The sequence below is a fragment of the Ambystoma mexicanum genome, chromosome 1p (assembly GCF_040938575.1).
Source record: "Ambystoma mexicanum isolate Mex_15411 chromosome 1p, UKY_AmexF1_1, whole genome shotgun sequence".
Lineage (NCBI taxonomy): Eukaryota > Metazoa > Chordata > Amphibia > Caudata > Ambystomatidae > Ambystoma > Ambystoma mexicanum.
This window is the reverse complement of record NC_090921.1, coordinates 1,175,686,608-1,175,705,036: the sequence shown is the minus strand read 5'-3', so window position 1 is coordinate 1,175,705,036 and position 18,429 is coordinate 1,175,686,608. Positions and strand designations below refer to the sequence as shown.

General features: G+C 46.3%; 1 protein-coding gene across 2 annotated transcripts in view; it reads right to left on the bottom strand.

The window, feature by feature from the left end:
* The window catches only part of NPHS1 (NPHS1 adhesion molecule, nephrin), a 494,360-nt gene that overhangs the window by 197,861 nt on the left and 278,070 nt on the right, over positions 1-18,429 (bottom strand). For both annotated transcript variants that reach the window (XM_069604883.1, XM_069604882.1), the window contains one exon: positions 15,883-16,055. In XM_069604883.1, the coding sequence (XP_069460984.1) occupies positions 15,883-16,055 (173 nt within the window). The remainder of the gene's footprint in view (positions 1-15,882; positions 16,056-18,429) is intronic.

Here is an 18,429-nt window from a genome sequence, read left to right as displayed (position 1 = left end):
AATACAATCTCGTATTTTGTCTTCAGAGTGGAGAATTATCTTCCTGCTTCTGTGCTCAAACGTGAGGGAGAAGGGGTATCCCCATCTGTATCTTGTACCTTGATCTTTGAGCCATTTTGTTAGGGGGCTGCAGAGACATTGCAGGGCCAGGGTGAGTGAGGATAAGATGGTTATTTGGGCTCCCCCAATAGTAAGGGTGTCAGCTGACCTGGCCTTCGCGAGAACCCTTGCTCTATCTTGGTATCGGTGAAATCTGGCCAGGACCGATCTCGGACCTCCTGGCGGACCCCCAGCTCTGTGTATCCTTTCTATTGTGGGTTTGTCAATGTTTTCATCTGCGACTAGGATCCTGATGATGTCATATATAGTTTGCTTGAGGCTCTCTTCAGTTTCGCCCTCTCGTTCTGGGATTCCGAAAAATCGCAGGTTGTTACGTCTTTCTCTATTTTCTAAATCATCAATCTTCAAATGGATATCTTCTTCCCTTTTCTCTATAGTGCGCATTCTGAGGTCCAGTTGGGTTTCTAGTGTGTCTATCGAGGCTTGATTATTCTCGACGCCCTCTAATCTCTCATCGATATTATCCACCCTCTGGGTCATTTTGTCCATTTTGCCACCAAAATTAGCCCCCATATTCCTGATTTCACTCAGGAGGGCGGCTATGTCTCCCTTGGTGGCTGCCGCTCCCGTCTCCGAGGGCTCCATCGACATTTTGGACTTAATGACTGGATCGTAATGCAGTGGGGTGTAGGCATATTTAGCAAGCTTGCTTCGGGTCCTCATGCGTTGCGTGGGTGCGTGGAGGCACACGCCCCTGGAATGGGGGCCCTAGCCTCTGTACCGGTGCTTGAAACTAGTCTCGAAGTGGGTTGAGGAGCAGTGTCCGCGGTGCCCCGAGGATCAGGGACGTTATGCTAGGAGGAGGCACACACCCTGGGATCAGGGGCCCTACCCTCCGTTTAGGGCACCCTCTAGTTGCGTCGACTCCAGTCCTTGGTTCTGCTGCGGTGTCCGGGGCGTGCCAATGCTATTGCAGGTTGATGTGTAGACCTTGATAGAGGTGCGTGAGAGCAGGCTCAGGGGTGAAGGGCTTGGGTCCTGGCAGAGGCTCAGGGGGTGCCTACAGAGGAGGGCACACGCCCCGTCAGTGGGGGCCCACCCCTCTGTGCTGGTTCCGATGTGGGAGTGAGTTGTCTGCCCCGGTTGCTAGAGGATTCGACCAGGGTGATATATGTGGTGCCCCCAGTGTGGATGATGTGCCCAGTGGTGGCAGATATGACACACTTAGTCGGGGGGCGAAGTACGTACCCCACCTATCAAATGCAGCACGGCCTTATGAGACAGTGTAGTGCCTTGGGGGATGAGTCAGTGGATCCTCCTCAGGAGTTTGTGGGGTCACCCCCGTGGGCAGATGGGTGGTGTTCTCAGATTCAGTCTGATCCTTGTTATCTCCACCAACCCCCTCCTCACCTGAAGTCTTTAAGGCTGAGGTACCGTCTGAATCAGAGTCCCAGGATTCATCTGTTGGTATCTCCTTTCTTCTCTGTCTCCAAAAGTCGCTGGGCTTCTTGTGCGTCCTTACCCCTGGTTGGTGCGATGGGTATGGGCTCCACTAGAGGCCACTTTGCCTGAGATGCAATTTGCCTGGCAATGGGGACCCCAGGAAGCCCACCCCAGACCAGGGAAAAAGCCTTGCCGAAAAAAACCCTGGCAGGTTGTGATATCTTGCTGGAACTACTGATCCCAGAATGCACTGAGAAACTGAAGGAGTAGACAATGTTCACAATAGCTCCAAATAAATACTCAAGAGAGCAGCAGCTGGATGCAGGGAATCCAGACGGGCTAGGTTGCAGAAGAGTAGCAGGTACCTCGCAAGAACTGCGAGCAAAGAAAGAGGGAGTTTCCAAGAAGGTAAGCCAGTAGAGCATACAGAGGAACAGCCGTCCGAGAACGGCAGAAACGGAAAGGGGAAGCCGTTCGAAGAGCGGCCAAGAGGAAAAAAGGAAAAATACACGCGAGTGCTGGGAAACACTTTCCAAAGTACTGGAAGTTGCAACGCGAGTGCGTTAGCAACTTCCGGGAATATAAGGTCAAAAGACTAGAATGCGCACAGCGAGTCCGGGGAAGGAGTCCTTCTTCTACCTCCTTTTCAGTCTCCATCTTAGGTATAGTCTCCACGGCAGGCGAGCTGTGACAGTATGACCCCTTCTCAGGCCTCCACCCCCTGGTTTTCCGGGATGAAGGCGATGGAATCTCCGTAGTAGAGGAGGAGCAGAAATGTTCTTAACAGGTTCCTATGTGCATTCAGACTGTGGGTATCCTTTCCAAAAAACCAGGTATTGCAGTACACCTCTATCAGGAATCCATAATGTCGGAAACTTCATATTCCTCAGTGGTCTTTGCGGTCTTTTGAGGGGATTTTTTCGTCTTTCGGGAATGAGGGTCCTCAATATATGGTTTAAGGAGTGAGGTATGAAAGACAGGATGAATTCTTTTGAGAATCGGGGGAAGGTCCAGTCTATAAGCCACAGGATTGATCTTGGCTGAGATACGAAAGGGCCCAAGATACCTGGGTGCAAACTTTCCTGGATGAACCCATCTGGGTAAATACTTGGTGGATAACCACACCTGCCTTCCTACTTCCCACTGAGGGTTTGGGCTTCTCTTTTGATCTGCCCATCTTTTACAGTCTTGTCGAGTTTTTGCGAGATTGGATTCTGATACTCGGTGCATCCTCTGTATGGTATCCAGTAGATGATCCACTGAGGGTGTGTTTCTAGGAGGGATACCAGAGAGAGGTATATGCTTTGGGTCATAACCATAGGTGCCCTTGAAAGGACTCATACCTAGGGAGGTATGTCTTGTGTTGTTATAAGAGAACTCGGCCATGGGCAGAAGATGGAACCAGTCGTCTTGTTCTTGGTTACAAAAACACTGTATGTACTGTTCGAGAGTGGCGTTCAAACGTTCAGTTTGCCCATTGCTTTCCGGGTGGAACCCTGAGGAAAGAGATTTTCTGATTCCTAATGTTCTGCACAGAACGGTCCAGAATTTGGACGTGAATTGAGCGCCTCTATCTGAGACTATATTGGTGGGAATCCCATGAAGCCTGACTATGTCCTTCAGAAAGACTTCTGCAGTCGTGCTGGCAGTAGGGAGTCCTTTAAGAGGAGAAAAGTGAGCCAGTTTACTAAAGGAATCGATTGTGACCATTATGGCGGTGTGTCCACAGGATTCCGGCAGCTCCACTATGAAATCCGTGGATATCTGCTGCCAAGGTCCTTCGGGCTGTTTTTCTTGTTGTAGGAGTCCTAGTGGTTTGTGGTAATCGCACTTGTTTTGAGCACACACAGGGCAGGCCTTTACATACTCCTTCACATCCTTAGCCAGGGAAGACCACCAAAATTGACGGGATGTTAACTCTAGTGTTGCTCTTTGGCCTTTTGTCCAGCAGAAGGAATATCATGACACCAGGACATTGCTTGTACTTAGAGTTCTCGGGTTGGTACATACAAGGCTTCCTTTCTAAAGAGAAAGTTGCCCTTCCCTTTCAAATCCATTTCTGAACTCCTATTGTTCTGTTGTTCCGCCTTAACCCGTCGCAAAAATGTGTTTATGGTGGCGATGAATGTCTTTCCTGCTAACATGAGTTCCTGTTCTGGTAGATCTCCTGATTATTCACCCATACTTCGAGAAAGGGCATCGTCCAGAGTGTTGTCCTTTCCTGGGAGATAGGTGATCACAAAGTCAAATTGTGAGAAGAAATACGCCCACCTGGCATGTCGTGAGTTGCGGCATTCCATCTTTTGAAGGACTTTAAGGTTTTTATGATCCGTACGGACCAAAAACGGAACTACAGAGCCTTGTAGAAGATGTCTCCATTCCTCGCACGCTTGTCGGATGGCCAGGAGTTCCTTTTCTAACACGAAATAGTTGCGTTCACTAGTGGTCAACGTGCGTGAAAAATAAGAGACAGGATGTTCTAAGCCGTCTTCCTCCTTCTGTAGTAATGCTGCCCCGATAGCACCGAGGGAAGCATCTGTTTCCACTATGAACGGGCGTGTTTGATCTGGTTGTCTGAGGATCGGAGCTGTTACAAATGATCTTTTCAGAAGTTGGAAGGCTTGTTCAGTGTCGGAATCCCAGAGGAATCTCACCCCTTTTTTCAGAAGATTGGTGATAGGAAGAATAATCTCAGAGAAATTGGGGATAAACTTTCTATAGAAGTTCGCTAGTCCTAAGAATCGTTGGATTCCTTTGACATTAGAGGGTACAGGCCAATTTGTAATGGCATCCGTCTTGGCTGGATCCATCTGTATGTTATCTGCAGATAATATAAAACCCAAATATGGTACTGTGGATGCCTCAAATATGCATTTTTCGGGTTTAGCTAGTAGACTATTTCTCCTTAAACGTTGTAAGACTTCTGTTACCAAGACATGATGTTCAGCCAGAGTGGCGGAAAAGACAAGAATGTCGTCTAGGTAAACGACCATTGAGGAGTAGAGCATATCTGAAAACACATTGTCCATGAATCGTTGGAATTGTGCCGGTGCATTGACCAGTCCAAAAGGCATTACTCTATATTTGTAATGTCCTAGAGGTGTCCGGAAAGCCGTCTTCCACTCATCCCCTTTGCGGAGTCTTAAAAGGTGATAAGCTCCTCTCAAGTCCAGCTTGGTGAAGACCCGGGCACCCTGGACGGCTTCAATGATGTCCTTCATCAATGGCATAGGGTATCTATCTCGCACCGTAAGACTATTCAGACCTTTGTAATCTATACAAGGATGTAGTTCTTTTGTTCCTTTTTTGGGAATACAAAAGAGAGAAGCTCCTGCTGAGGAAGATGACTCTCTAATGAGGCCGTTCTCTAGGTTGGTGGCAAGGTACTCTTTCAGAGCTTCCTTTTCAGGTAGTGACAACGGAAACATTCTCCCGAAAGGCACAACTGCTTCCGGTGTCAGATTGATCTTGCAATCTTCTCTGCGATGTGGTGGCAGAAGACGGGGCTGTGTGTCTGTGAACACATCTATGAATTCCTGATATGGGGCTGGTATCATGTTGACACTGAAGGAAGGATGCAGTGTTGCTTGAATGACCGGGGTGATTTCTGTTGTTAAGCAATGTTGATCGCAGTACTGTGATTTGAAGTCTACTCTGTTCAAACTCCAATCAATGTGGGGATTGTGCTTTCTCAACCAGGGAATTCCCAGTATTACCGGAAAATGTGCCGCCCTGATCAGATCGAATGAGAGGTATTCCTGATGATTAGCCATCTTTATCTTCAACTCCTGTGTTTCGTGGCTAATGGGGCCTGATGTTAGTGGGGTACCATCGACTCCTTCCACCGGTATAGATCTGATGTTCGGGCGTCTGGGTAGGAGATGTTCCTTGGCCCACTTGTCGTCCACAAAGTTGCCAGCCGCTCCACAGTCTAAAATGTCTATGCACTCCACGGAACCTGTCGGTTCCCATTCTATTTGTACCTTGATCACCATAAGACTGCAACAGTCCAAAGCCGAAGGCTGTGCTAAGTGACAGGGATTTATGGTGTTCACCCCTTCCCTTTCCCTGTTTAAGGTTGGGGTCCTTCATTTCCCTGTCTTCTGGGGGGTACTTCAGGGCAATCTCTTAATAGATGGCTGTTTGACCAACAATACATACACAAGCCGAGGTCCTTTCTTCTCTTGCGTTCGCCGGTAGATAGAGGTCCTCGTGTGGTTCCAATTTGCATAGGTTCTTCCGTGGATCTCTTTTCAGGTATCAAAGAGGGGTTTGGTGCTGATACAAAAGTGCGTGGTCTTCTTCTTTCTGCCTTCCTTTCTGCCATACGGAACTCTACTTGTAAGACTAAGGAGACCAGGTCTTGGAAAGAATTAGGTCTGGCAACTCCCGCCAGTTCGTCTTTAATGTCTTCGTGGAGTCCTCTTCGGAATATAGTCTGTTGGGCAGTTTCGGGCCATCCTGCTTCTGCAGCTATCTTTTGAAATCTCACAAGGTACGTTTGGACATCAGATGACCCGTGTCGTATGTCGAGTAGATTTTCAAAGGCGGAATACAAGACCTCCGGTCTCTCGAACCTTTCTTTTAGTCGTTGTGTAAATAGGCCGTAATCGATGAGAACCGGATCTGAAGTAGTAACAAAAGGCGTAGCCCATGCCAGAGCGTTGCCTGCCAGATTGGATATTAAGAACCCAACCTTGGTTCTGTCTAACTCGTAGGTTCTGGGACGAAAGGTGAATTGGATTGTGCAGGCATCCAAGAATTATTTTAATTACTTTGGGTCTCCATCATATTTCCCACAAGACAAGGGAAGAGGAGGTAGTTCTCCTCTGTTATCATCCCGTTGAGGTACCTGTTGTCCCACCTGTTGAACCTGTTGCTGTAATGCTGTATTGTCAGCTCTTAGAGACTGTACTTCAGCCGTCAGGGCCTGGATGGCATTTACCATTTCTTGGTATTGTTCTAGGGAGGCCATTATCTCTGGGCGTTGCAATCTCTCAGATTCAGTCTGATCCTTGTTATCTCCACCAACCCCCTCCTCACCTGAAGTCTTTAAGGCTTAGGTACCGTCTGAATCAGAGTCCCAGGATTCATCCGTTGGTATCTCCTTTCTTCTCTGTCTCCAAAAGTCGCTGGGCTTCTTGTGCGTCCTTACCCCTGGTTTGGTGCGATGGGTATGGGCTCCACTAGAGGCCACTTTGCCTGAGATGCAATTTGCCTGGCAGTGGGGACCCCAGGGAACCCACCCCAGACCAGGGAAAAATCCTTGCCGAAAAAACCCTGGCAGGTTGTGATATCTTGCTGGAACTACTGATCCCAGAATGCACTGAGAAACTGAAGGAGTAGACAATGTTCACAATAGCTCCAAATAAATACTCCAGAGAGCAGCAGCTGGATGCAGGGAGTCCGGAGGGGCTAGGTTGCAGAAGAGTAGCAGGTACCTCGCAAGAACTGCGAGCAAGGAAAGAGGGAGTTTCCAAGAAGGTAAGCCAGTAGAGAGCATACAGAGGAACTGCCGTCCGAGAACGGCAGAAACGGAAAGGGGAAGCCGTTCGAAAAGCGGCCAAGAGGAAAAAAGGAAAAATACACGCGAGCGCTGGGAAACACTTTCCAAAGTACTGGAAGTTGCAACGCGAGTGCGTTAGCAACTTCCGGGAATATAAGGTCAAAAGACTAGAATGCGCACAGCGAGTCCGGCGAAGGAGTCCTTCTTCTACCTCCTTTTCAGTCTCCATCTTAGGTATAGTCTCCACGGCAGGCGAGCTGTGACAGGTGTTGCCCAAGGTGGGCTGGCGGAGGCCAGGAATTAATGGGAGCATGAGAGTCTTCAGGCGCGGAGGTGCCAAGGGGGTGGGCCTGGGGTGCCGCAATGTACATGTGCGGTGGAGATCCATGTATGCGGCCGTTTGATGCTGTGCCCACCTCGTGGACTGCGAGACTATGGCAGCGGGGGTCCACAGGGGCCTCTTGGTGGAGGAGGAAGGCAAGGTAGCGTGGGGGTGCGCAGCAGGCCGCTGGGCGCCAGGCCCACGCAATCCGCGTCGTCTACCGGCTAAAGCGGGGGAGGGCGGGGGAAGAGAGTCCCACTATCGCGGGCGGACTAGTGCTGCTCGGGCCGAATTCAGGGTCAGGAGCGCCTCCGAACCACAGAGCACAGGGTATAAGGGAGAGCGGAGGGCACTCACCCGCTTAGTTGGTGTTTTCTGGTCCTCGCCGTGTATGGGGCTGCCGCCGCGTATGTCCCGGCGCGGAGAGAGCAGACACCGCCTCGTGCTCCGGGTCCTCTTGATCCGTGGGGGCCACGGGATACAGTGGGGGTGCAGCTGTCAGCGGGGGGAACCGTAGCGTGGTATGATGGCATCGTGGGGGGATAGTAGGCGGGGCCAGCAGTCACAGGGTTCCGCCGGCCGCGGCCTCAGTCGAGGTACTGTTCTGAGAGCCTGGGGGGGGAGGCACGAGTCAGCATACTTTTCTGGGGGTAGACTCGTCCAATCTTCTCTGGGTTTTCGCCCGATAGGTGGGGGCCAGGTTCGCACAGCTCAGGCTGTCGTTGTTGCGCAGGTGGGGGGGTCAAAAGTGGGGGCTCAGGGCACTTTTGAGGTCCGTGGATCGGAGCTCACACGGAGAGGATCCACATCCGTGCGCCCCCTGGCGGCCAGTTTTTCCCACACTTTTTTGACTGCTTACTCTCCGTTCTCTCCTCCTCTCCCTTTCTCCCTTTTCCTATCTCCTCCCCTCTTCCCCTTTCTTTCTTCTATGCACTTACTCTATCAGAATTGTGTCTGGACCTAGTATGATAGCAGCCTCGTATGTCTCCTCCCCCTCCCCCATCCTCTTAGTTGTTTCCACCCCCCCCCCCCAAGCACTATCTGAAATGTCGTCAGGACTAGTACGATAGTCGCTTGTTTTTGTTCCTCTCCTCCCTTTCTGCACCTCTCTCCCTCACCTTTTGTTTTCTCCGGCTCTACCAGAAATATTGTCAGGCCTAGTACGGTAGTCGCCTGTCTGTTTCCATTTCTTTCCCACTCTCCCCCTCCCTTCCTTATCTATGTCTTAGCTCTTGCACTATCTGAAATGTCGTCAGGCCGAGTATGATAGTTAATTTCACATCCTTACTGTTCATGGCCAGTAAGAATCTCATTGTATTTTCCCTTGTTCCCTCCCTTGCCTTGAAGCGCTTTGAAACACATTGTGTTTAGGCATTATACAAATAGACTATCATATCATATCATGTTTTTTGGTTGAATCGCAAGTCACATATTATTTGGATTGGACAAAATAATTATGTTTCATGGGACAAATTTGAGCTTTTCAACCGTCATTGTGAGCACTTGGGCTGTCTAATACAGGTAACAAAAATATGATTATAGCATGAAACTCACAATGGTTAGACACACCATTTGAATATTAGAGAACTGCATAATCTAAAAAATGTCTTTGGTAAACATTGCTACAGGGTACTTGGGAAGACATATTCCCAATTGATGATTGATGCTATTGCAAGCGGCTAACGGAGAGTGGAAATCTGGTTGTGTGCAATTGCACACCATTCATTTGAGTAAGGTAATTCTTATTCATACCTTTCACGCCACAATTTTGGGATATTTTTGGACACACTAAGGTAGCAACAGGGGTTTGGAGTTTGCGTAAACCTGTGTATAATATGGATTCCATTGCAGTCTATAACAACTGATGGCGAGTATTCTTAGCGTTTTTCTGAATAGTTACCTGTGTAAATTTACCTGATACTGGAGGAATCGAGAATGAATGGCAGCCGCTCAAAGCTGCAAAAATGAGTCAACAGTGACTCAGGCCAACACATTTTTCAGCTTGTAACCACAGAACAGCCTCTGTGGATAAGTTGCCTAATTGTTTTACTAATTTAACTGTTCACCACTTCCACTGTATTTCCCAATTGTACAAGTTTGGCCACTTCTGAAGGTATTCTCATTGCATCAGTACCTTGGGCTGCATGCTATGTGGGACAGCGCAGAGGCATGTGTACTCTGTGGATGTCTTCTAACCAATATGCAGTGATTTCGTTGACCACATTCCCCTTGTACCAAGCTATTTGAACTCTTCTTGGTCTACTTTTTTAATTTATGCCTGTGGTTTGAGGAGTTTTTGTACACTGTGGTCTACTTAGTGTTGTCTCCTTAGTGTGTTGTAGATTTCCCCCTGATAAAAAAAAGCTCTGCCCTTAGACTGTCAAGGGTGTGAAGCGTGTGGTCCTTTGCAAGGTGGACGGATGTGGCAAGGGGGTCAAGCATTGGCAGCAAAGCAAGGGCCGCATCCTGGATATTTGCCACTGACACCAAGAGATTTACAGGGTGAATGAATCCCCTGCCACCACTGGACCCAGGGTTCGACTGGCCCATAGGAAACTCTGTAGATTATCCGGTAGAACTCTGCACCCTGGGATTATTTTGTGTGGTTCACTATTTATTTTCTCATAGCAAAAGGGCTGGGCTTGCTGAAAATGTACAATATGGGGCCACTTTTAAAAATGATTTCCAGGGAATCTTGTGGTTCCCAGTTCACCGCTGACTGAACCCACCAGTGGACGGCCACCACTGGCAACACAGGTGCTAGTAGCTTCCAGGGGCAGTGTGTAGCAGGTTGTTGGGCATTCTGTTCCAAGGAGCAGGTAATAACGTAGCCACACTATGGGCCCCACTACGACTACCGGTAAAACTGGCACGGCTGCCGCCAGAGTTCTGATATTACCGGCACCCGGCAATGGGAAATTACCGGGCCATTCCAGCCCCGGCGGACCCGGTAATTGCCCATTGCCAGGTGACAGTAATCATTGCTCCCCATTTCGATTTGAGCCCCATAGCTCAATGGGAATGGGGAGGACGGTAGCACTATAACAATGCCGGTGCTACCATGTAGGTCTGCGAGCGGGTGCCGGTCCGCCCGCCATGTTAGACCTGGCGGGCTGTAAAACACCCGCTCGCAGACCTCATAGTTTGCCGGTCCAGAAACAACGGTACCGGCACGCTTACCGGTACCATTGATTTTGGACCGTCAAACTTGTAATGAGGCCCTATGTATTACCTTTAAGTAGAGCCTGAAAACCTTTGACAAGTGGTGGTTGTGATCATGACAATAGTAGGACTAAGAATCTGAGCTGGCACAAAGGGTAAAGGCAAGTCAGCAATCAGCCAGAGCATCTCATCCACTCCTACAGCTATCTGTTTTCCAACCATGCCCACACCCTCGACGAGACAACCCACTCCACTTTTTTTATGTCAGACATGTACTAGGTAACAAATAATTGTTATCATGTGAGCTGGTGTGTTGGCTCTGGCTATGGGTCATTCGTAGTCTTACGTAATTAAATGACTGTGCATTTTTTATAAATGTCAATTTCTCAGCATGCAGCACTGCAAGGCTTATCCCAGTAAGAGGCAATAGCCCGGCCCAAACAAAACCTCCCTCTGACTGCACACTGGTGGAGGCGGGTCAGCTTAGAAATTCAATAGCCACTCAGACAAGTGCTCCTGGCCAGGTGGACTACTTGCTGTACTAGTACTTTGCGGGATCATCTCTTCCAACAGGTGAAGTGTCCAGTAGATAGGCATCAATCATTTGAGCAGCTGATGCTCCCTCTAGTGGATGTCCCACAGCATCTCAATTCCACAGACTGATCAAATGCTACTCACAGTGCTATAATACCCACTGATCAATCATCAATTTAGAGCTTGAGATTCCTGGTGTAGTTGGCAACATTTGGGGTGATCAATGTTCTTCCCGCTGCCTGCTTTCTTTCAACAATTGATTTTGAGAGTATTGCAGCAAAGAATCCCAGCACATTTGCATTGCATATTTCACTTGTGATGTTTGTTGTGAGTAGTCCCGGACACATAGGAATGACAAGTGGCCTTACTTTGAACTGTGGGGACATACAAAATGCCAGCAGCTACGCAATGTAATCCATGGTTCACCATGCAAGGTTAAAAGCAGGCCCCTCACCAGCCATGTTGCACCCACATCACCATCTCAAGCAGGTTCAGAATTAAGAGAACTCACTGAGGCACCCATTGTGATGGCTAATCCACTTGCTGCACTCCTCAAAAGGTCGCAGAGCAGACATTAGACAGCAGCTGCCTCTAGTACAGTGTACAGAATGTGCCATGTACAACTCTGATCAAGACAGTTGCAGTACTCTGTAATAGCACCGCACTGCTCGTGTAGCCTGTCCAACATATGCAAGGGAAAGCTCCAAGGGAAAGCTGCAGTAGTCTTCAGGTTGTGCATTGGCAACGTGTGGCACCCCTGTAATGGTTACAGGTCATAGCAAGGTAAGCCCAGCTAAAAGTTGAGGTGACGTTCTGGGCCACAAGGCCAAATGAAATGTACAAGGCCATAATCATTGTGCCTGCACTGCCACATGTCAATTGCAAAGTGAATTTACTGGCCCATGGACTCCTGTAGTACATGCCCCACCATGAACATAACCTTGATGTGCAATTTTGGAACTGATTTACAGTAGAAAAGACAGCAGCTGAGAATTGTCCAGCGGTTATCAGCTTTTCGCATAAGCCACTGAAATCCTGGGTGTTCCACAGAATAGTAGGGAAGAGGTATATTGTCAACGTTAGTGTCAATCAGACGCTGTCTGTGATGTCACATGTGATATTTGTGTGCATGCACAGATTATCCCATATGACTGACCGGATGCAATGAGTGGTCCCTTCTATACATCGCTGTACTATTCGGGTTGGATCACGGTGTCCCAAGCAAAGACATAGCACAGTATTTTCAGTGGGAATTGTTCAGACTAGTGGTGGTATGCTACTAACTGATGCTCTGAGGAGGGTTGTCCTTCAGAACTTCCCAATCCTTCTGATGTCTGTACATGCCGTCGCAGCTTATGAGACCACATAACTCTGGTACTCAAGTACTGGTGGAGTGTCCAAGTGGCAAAAACAGCTTCTGTTTATTTTTTGGAAAGTTCACCCACACCTTTGACTTTCTCCCAGGACTAACCAACTGGCTATGCATATGCATGGGCATGATCATTCTGGTGGTGGCGGGGTTCTATATGCCATATAATGATGTGTTGTACTTTCTTGTTTTAATTTATTGAACTTGGTTTGTTGCCAAAATATTCATACAACAATCATATACAAATGTCAAAGAAATCACAAAATGTGTTTTTGAGTATCAATATCTAGACCCTTGTGTACAACATTATTGCCACTATAATTAGAGAGGTTTCGTTTCCATTTAAAATTCTTAACCAGAAATATTTCTGTTGAAGATAATTCATTATGAACAAAGTGTTTAAAAAATGTAGTCACACTCACTATAAAACTGTCCAATCATTAAACAAATGAGCCAGGTTTTCAACCTCCCCACAGCAACATCTGCATAGTCTTTTCTCTCTGGCCACCTTCTGCCTACAGTCAATAATCTCCGTGGTTAGGTATCAGTTTAACTTAAACTGTAAAAATAAGCAAGCAACCATTTCCTATTTGGAAACTTCCTTAACTATTTAGGTAGTGTTTTCCATGCTCTTTCGCTGGCCACAATATATATAAATAGTCCCAGATGGAGGACAAAGCGATGGTAGCATTTTGTATTATCCAAATTCTGCAAGCCATTTTTCTTCTGCTAACTGGTTGACATATGAATATGATTTATAGCTGTGAAGTCTTCTTTCTATAGGTGTCCTCGGCCTGTTTAGGTATTCTGGCCATATGCGTGGTGGACAGCCGTTTGGGGGGTATACGTTACATTACTCTAAGTGCACTGAAATGTATTGAATGAATAATTTATTTCAAGTATGTTTTAATTTTCTTCCTTATTTGCATTTAATTTTTATGTTTATTTTTAACAGTTTAATGATATCCCCTTCAGATGTTGTTTCTGTTGAAATGAAATGATAGTCAAATTTAAATGGAATAATAGAATATTTGAATGAATTTATTATTCTGTTTATATTTAGTACATTTTATTATGTGTAAAGTTTTATGCTAAAACGATATCACATTAAACAAATAAAATAAATATAAATAATTTGTGAATACAGGCATCAGTGTAAGTTTGTGACCCATCTAGAAGCTGTAATTTCCTCTTGACCCCAATAAGATTCACAAAAAGGTCAGATGCAGATGTGTTTACAGTCTCTAAGATAGTTACACATTCTTATACCCAGAAATCAAGCATAATAGAAGTCCTAGATTGCATAAAACTGAATTTCTTCCAGTTTTATTTATACATTTGATAGAGGAAACGCAGACTTCATATCTAAGGACTACCATAAGGACAGCATTGGGGAGATTGTACTATTTTCCAAAAAAGAGTTTCTACTTTGACCCAATCAATTTTGAGATTGGAAGGATGCACTTAAGCACCATAAGCAATTTTGGGTGGTATTTATTTATTTGCATTTTTAAAGTGCTCACACAGCCTGGGGGCGGCAAGGCGCTGCTACAGGAATATATTTTAGTTGCATATTTATAACGTGCTTAGTACCCGGGGGTTTCTAAGCGGGGATCCGGGGATCGAACCTTTGTTACTTTGTGTCATCTTGTGTCCAAGGCGAGCACGTTGCCGCTGAGCTATCCTCCCGGGGTACTTGTAGATTGTAAAACCTTACCGTAGGGATAATAGAGAATCTGACGAATTTACCATACATTTTCCTCATCTGTGCTATTTGTGCGGGCTCATGCTGTCCTTTAGGTTTATTGATCCGTAGATAGTGTAGCCCAGGTATTTTCATTGCTCTACCCTTGCCATAGCGACTCCATTTAGAAACCATTCATAGCAAAATCGTTTCTTACGCTTTTGCATGTTCATAATCTTTGATTTGGCTGTATTTCGATCTGATCTATTCAATTTCATGTAGATTCCAGGGCAGTCAAGCTATGCTATAAGCCTATGGGAGTTTGATCCACATTTACCAGATCCTCTGCATATGCCAAACACTGAGAATGAAAACCTACTAAACGGGCCGGAAATGCATTTGAATGCAGCAAGGTGAAGCATAGATCGGGACTGTAGATGTTGAATAGTGCCACAGCCAATAAACAACCTTGCCGCAGCCCCCTGTAGGTGAGGATGATGGCTTTCATGCCTGCTCAGGAGGGAGGACATGGCTTGTAATGGCCAGCCAGCCTAGGATAAGGATGCCGAAGCGTAGCTTTACATACAACCATTGCATTCAAATACTTTCTTAGACAAGGTTAAACAAATGACCTTACAGTGCTGCAGAAGCATTGGGATTCACGAATGTGTGCCTTGTGTGTCTTCTTTTACTATGATAGGATCTGTCTCAGTTCACCTCTGCACATGAACATGCATTGTGTATTGCTACAGAGGTTCAGAGGTTTACGCCTGCAAATAGTCGCTGTTACTTTTGGAAAATATGTGGAGACCTGTTCACATGTATTTTGTTTTTTTAAGAAAGGTGTTCGCTTAAGTGTTGACCATTATTTTCTTGGTTCCATGTTTACAATTATAGGTGTGCCGTGTGTTCATACAGTCTCAAGCGAACGATAATGTGTGACTGACTGTACACACTTTTTGGGAACACTTTATGAAAAATATATTATACTTTGTTGGAATAGTAGATATTTGACATTTCTGTTTCATGTTTTCCCATATTCTGTTTGTAAATTGGTTTACCCATATTTTAAAATATTTGCAAAAATCAAATCGGATTCAAGTGTGAAATTAAATAGAAACCCCACTATAACCTTTTACCCAAAACATCTGCTAAATTCCCTTTCCAAAACTAATATAAATTCAAAAGGTAGCAAAAGCATTATGGATATGCAAATTAGCCCGGTTTAACTCCAGAAAATGGTCCTTATCTTACAGGGCAGTGCTGTTTTGCACAGCATCTTCAACCCCAGACATACAGTCGGTTCTCATAGCTGCAGGCAACTGCATACCAGTTGACCCTTATTAGGAATCATTATTGACATGTAATCTGAGTGACTTGTGGTTGGAGCAGTGGCAGATGTGTAGCAAACACCAGCAGAGTAATGGTGGTTTTAAAAAGGCTTAAAAAACACTTACACCTGAAATGTGAAAGTAGAATAAGCTACGTGAACCTATCACACGTGCCACAGCACCACCCAGTAGCAACCACGGTTCAAAGCCATTTGGTGTAGTTGGAGCACTGGGACATATGTAGCAAGCACTAGCAAACTAATACAAATTTTCAAAAAAAGCGTTTGCCAAGTTTGCATATTTGTGTCCACATGAAATCAGTGCAAGCCTCGCCCACTTCGGCGCTCAGGAGGTTAGCTTTTGATGCCGCTATTCCAACGTTAGTGGTTCAGTCCCAGAATGTCTTTCTCTCCAGCGGGGATTTGTAATACGTATCCCACCCTCATCGCCAGCCCAGGTTTGAGTACTTACAGAGGATGTTGAGCTGGTAGAAGGTGAGGACCGCCTCGTTCAGCACAGCACTGTAGGCCTGGCATGTCACCCGTCTGCCATTATCCGCTGACGATGCAATGATTGTCACTCGGCCAGAGGTCGACATTCCCCCAAACTCGGCATTCCTTTTGCCCAGATCCAGTCCTTTGAGTCTGCAAGGTCAGTACAGGAAGACGTCAGATGTCACCATATCACAAATGGGGAGAATTAGAGCTCTCATGCACTGATGTTGTAAATCTCTGAGCAAGCTATGTAAACTGCTCAGATTGCTGTTACAGATAATACAATGGGGCTCACTACGAGTATGGTGGTGCGGGAAAAAAGTGCTGGTAACGGAATTACCTCTGCGCCATACTACGAGTTTGGCCCTGGAGTGGGGGATTTACCTCCAGCATGATGCTGCAGGTAAATCCTTCAACTTACCGCTGAGAAATTGGCAAAATCAGCAAAAATACCGCCAGCAGAATAACTGCTGCTTTAATTCCACTGAAATCCCCCAAGAAGTACTAAGGACTCCAAATTAATGGGGACTACTACTGCCACCACCACTGCGGTGGTAACAGTCAGTATTTATTTATTTATTTAGTTTATTTGTAAAGCGCAGCCAGGCCCGTAGGCATCCGGGCGCATAATCTTGCATGCACAGTTACAGTACAGTACATTACAGATCAATGGCAAGAAACTCAAGCTCCTCCGGTTTACAAGATGATACAGGGGAGAACTGAAGTCTCAAAATGGAATCATTAATACAATACAATACAGAAATATACAATAAAAAATGTACAGAAAAATATTCAAAAATATACAATAAAGCAGAACGACCCTGGACATTCGGGGACAGACCCTGCATAGGTGCATCATATATTCTGCGTGAAGCGCCAAGATTTGGTTTTATTCTTGAAAGCTTGAAAAGAAGGCTCAGTTCTGATGGGGACAGGAAGGGAGTTCCAGAGCTTCGAGCCAAACACAGGGAAGCTCACACCTCTGGCTTTTTGGAGTTTAAATCTGGGCAATTTGAGGCTGTGAATTTGTGCAGTTCTAATAGGTTGTGTGGACGTATGGAGAGTGAGACGGTTGGAAAGGTAGGATGGGGCCTTGTTGGTCATGCATTTGTGCGTCAAGGCTAAAGTTTTCAAGGCAATTCTATGTTTTACTGAGAGCCAGCGTAGATCTGATCTGATGTTGGAAATATGGGAGTGCCTGGGGATATCGAGAGCCGCTCTGATGGCATTATTCTGGGTAGTTTGCAGTTTGTTGAGGTTAGACTGGCTGGTCCCCAGGTAGAGGGCACTGCAATAGTCGATCTTAGACATAATGAGTGTTCTTGCTAAGGTAATGCAGTTAGGGGTGTTAAGAAAAGGTCTGCAGGCAGTGATGAGTTTACAAGTATAGGCCGAGGCCGGCCTTACTGCATTGGTTTGTCTATTCAATGAAAGAGCAGAGTCCAGATAGACGCCTAGAGTTTTAGTGTCCTTGGAGACCTTAATGACATTGCCATCAATGGTCAAAGACTTAAAGGCCTGGTCTAGTTTATTAAGACATTGAGTTGAACCTAATATAAGGAGCTCAGTCTTGTTATCATTGAGGCAGAGTTCATGTTGTGCCATCCAGGCCTGAAAAACCAGGTAGACGTCATTCAGGGATTTGGTGTCGGCTGTGTGATCTCCTGTGATAGGGATGAGTATCTGGGTGTCATCCGCATAGTTAGTATAGGAGACACCCAGATAATCAAGCACATCAAAGAGAGGTTTGGTGAACACGTTATAGAGTGTCGGCGACACACAGGACCTTGTGGGATGCCGCAGTGAATAGGAGACGGGTCCGCGGATGCTGTAGGAAAGAAGACCCGCATGGATCTGTTGCTTAGAAAAGAGTTGATCCAAGCATTGGCAGAGTCAGAGAAGTAGGCCACGGATTTGAGATGTTGGCAAAGAATTTGGTGATTGACCAGATCGAATTAGGCGGAAAGATCGAGAAGTAAGAGCAGCGCTAATTTCCCATTATCTTTTAGTACCTCAATTTGAGTTTTAAGATCGATGAAGGCTGTTTCAGTTCTGTGTCTCGGGCGGAAGCCAGATTGTCTCAGCCCAAGGAGATTGTTAGTTTCAAGATATTCTTGGATCTGCAGATAGGCTGCACGATCAAGAATTTTGAGATAGAAAGGGACCGAAGTGATAGGTCTAAAATCTGTCAGTATATTTGGGTCAAGGGATGGTTTTTTGAGCAGAGGGATCACCCAAGCCTCCTTGAGGTTGTCAGGGACTATACCAGTTTTGAAAGAGGCGTTTATGAAGGCCGTGATGAAAGGGGCTAGGTTGTGAGAGGCTTCCTTGATGATAGAAGCCGGGTATGGGTCACCTTGACAATTGGAAGGTTTAAGTTTGTTCATAATTCCTTCTACTTCAGAAATAGTAAGAGGGCAGAAGGTGAACGATTTACAATTCAAGTTGGCCTGGCAAGTTCCAGTCTTAGGAATGGTCTGAGGATTGTCCGACTGTAGAGAGTTTTGTTTACCTCTAATTTTGG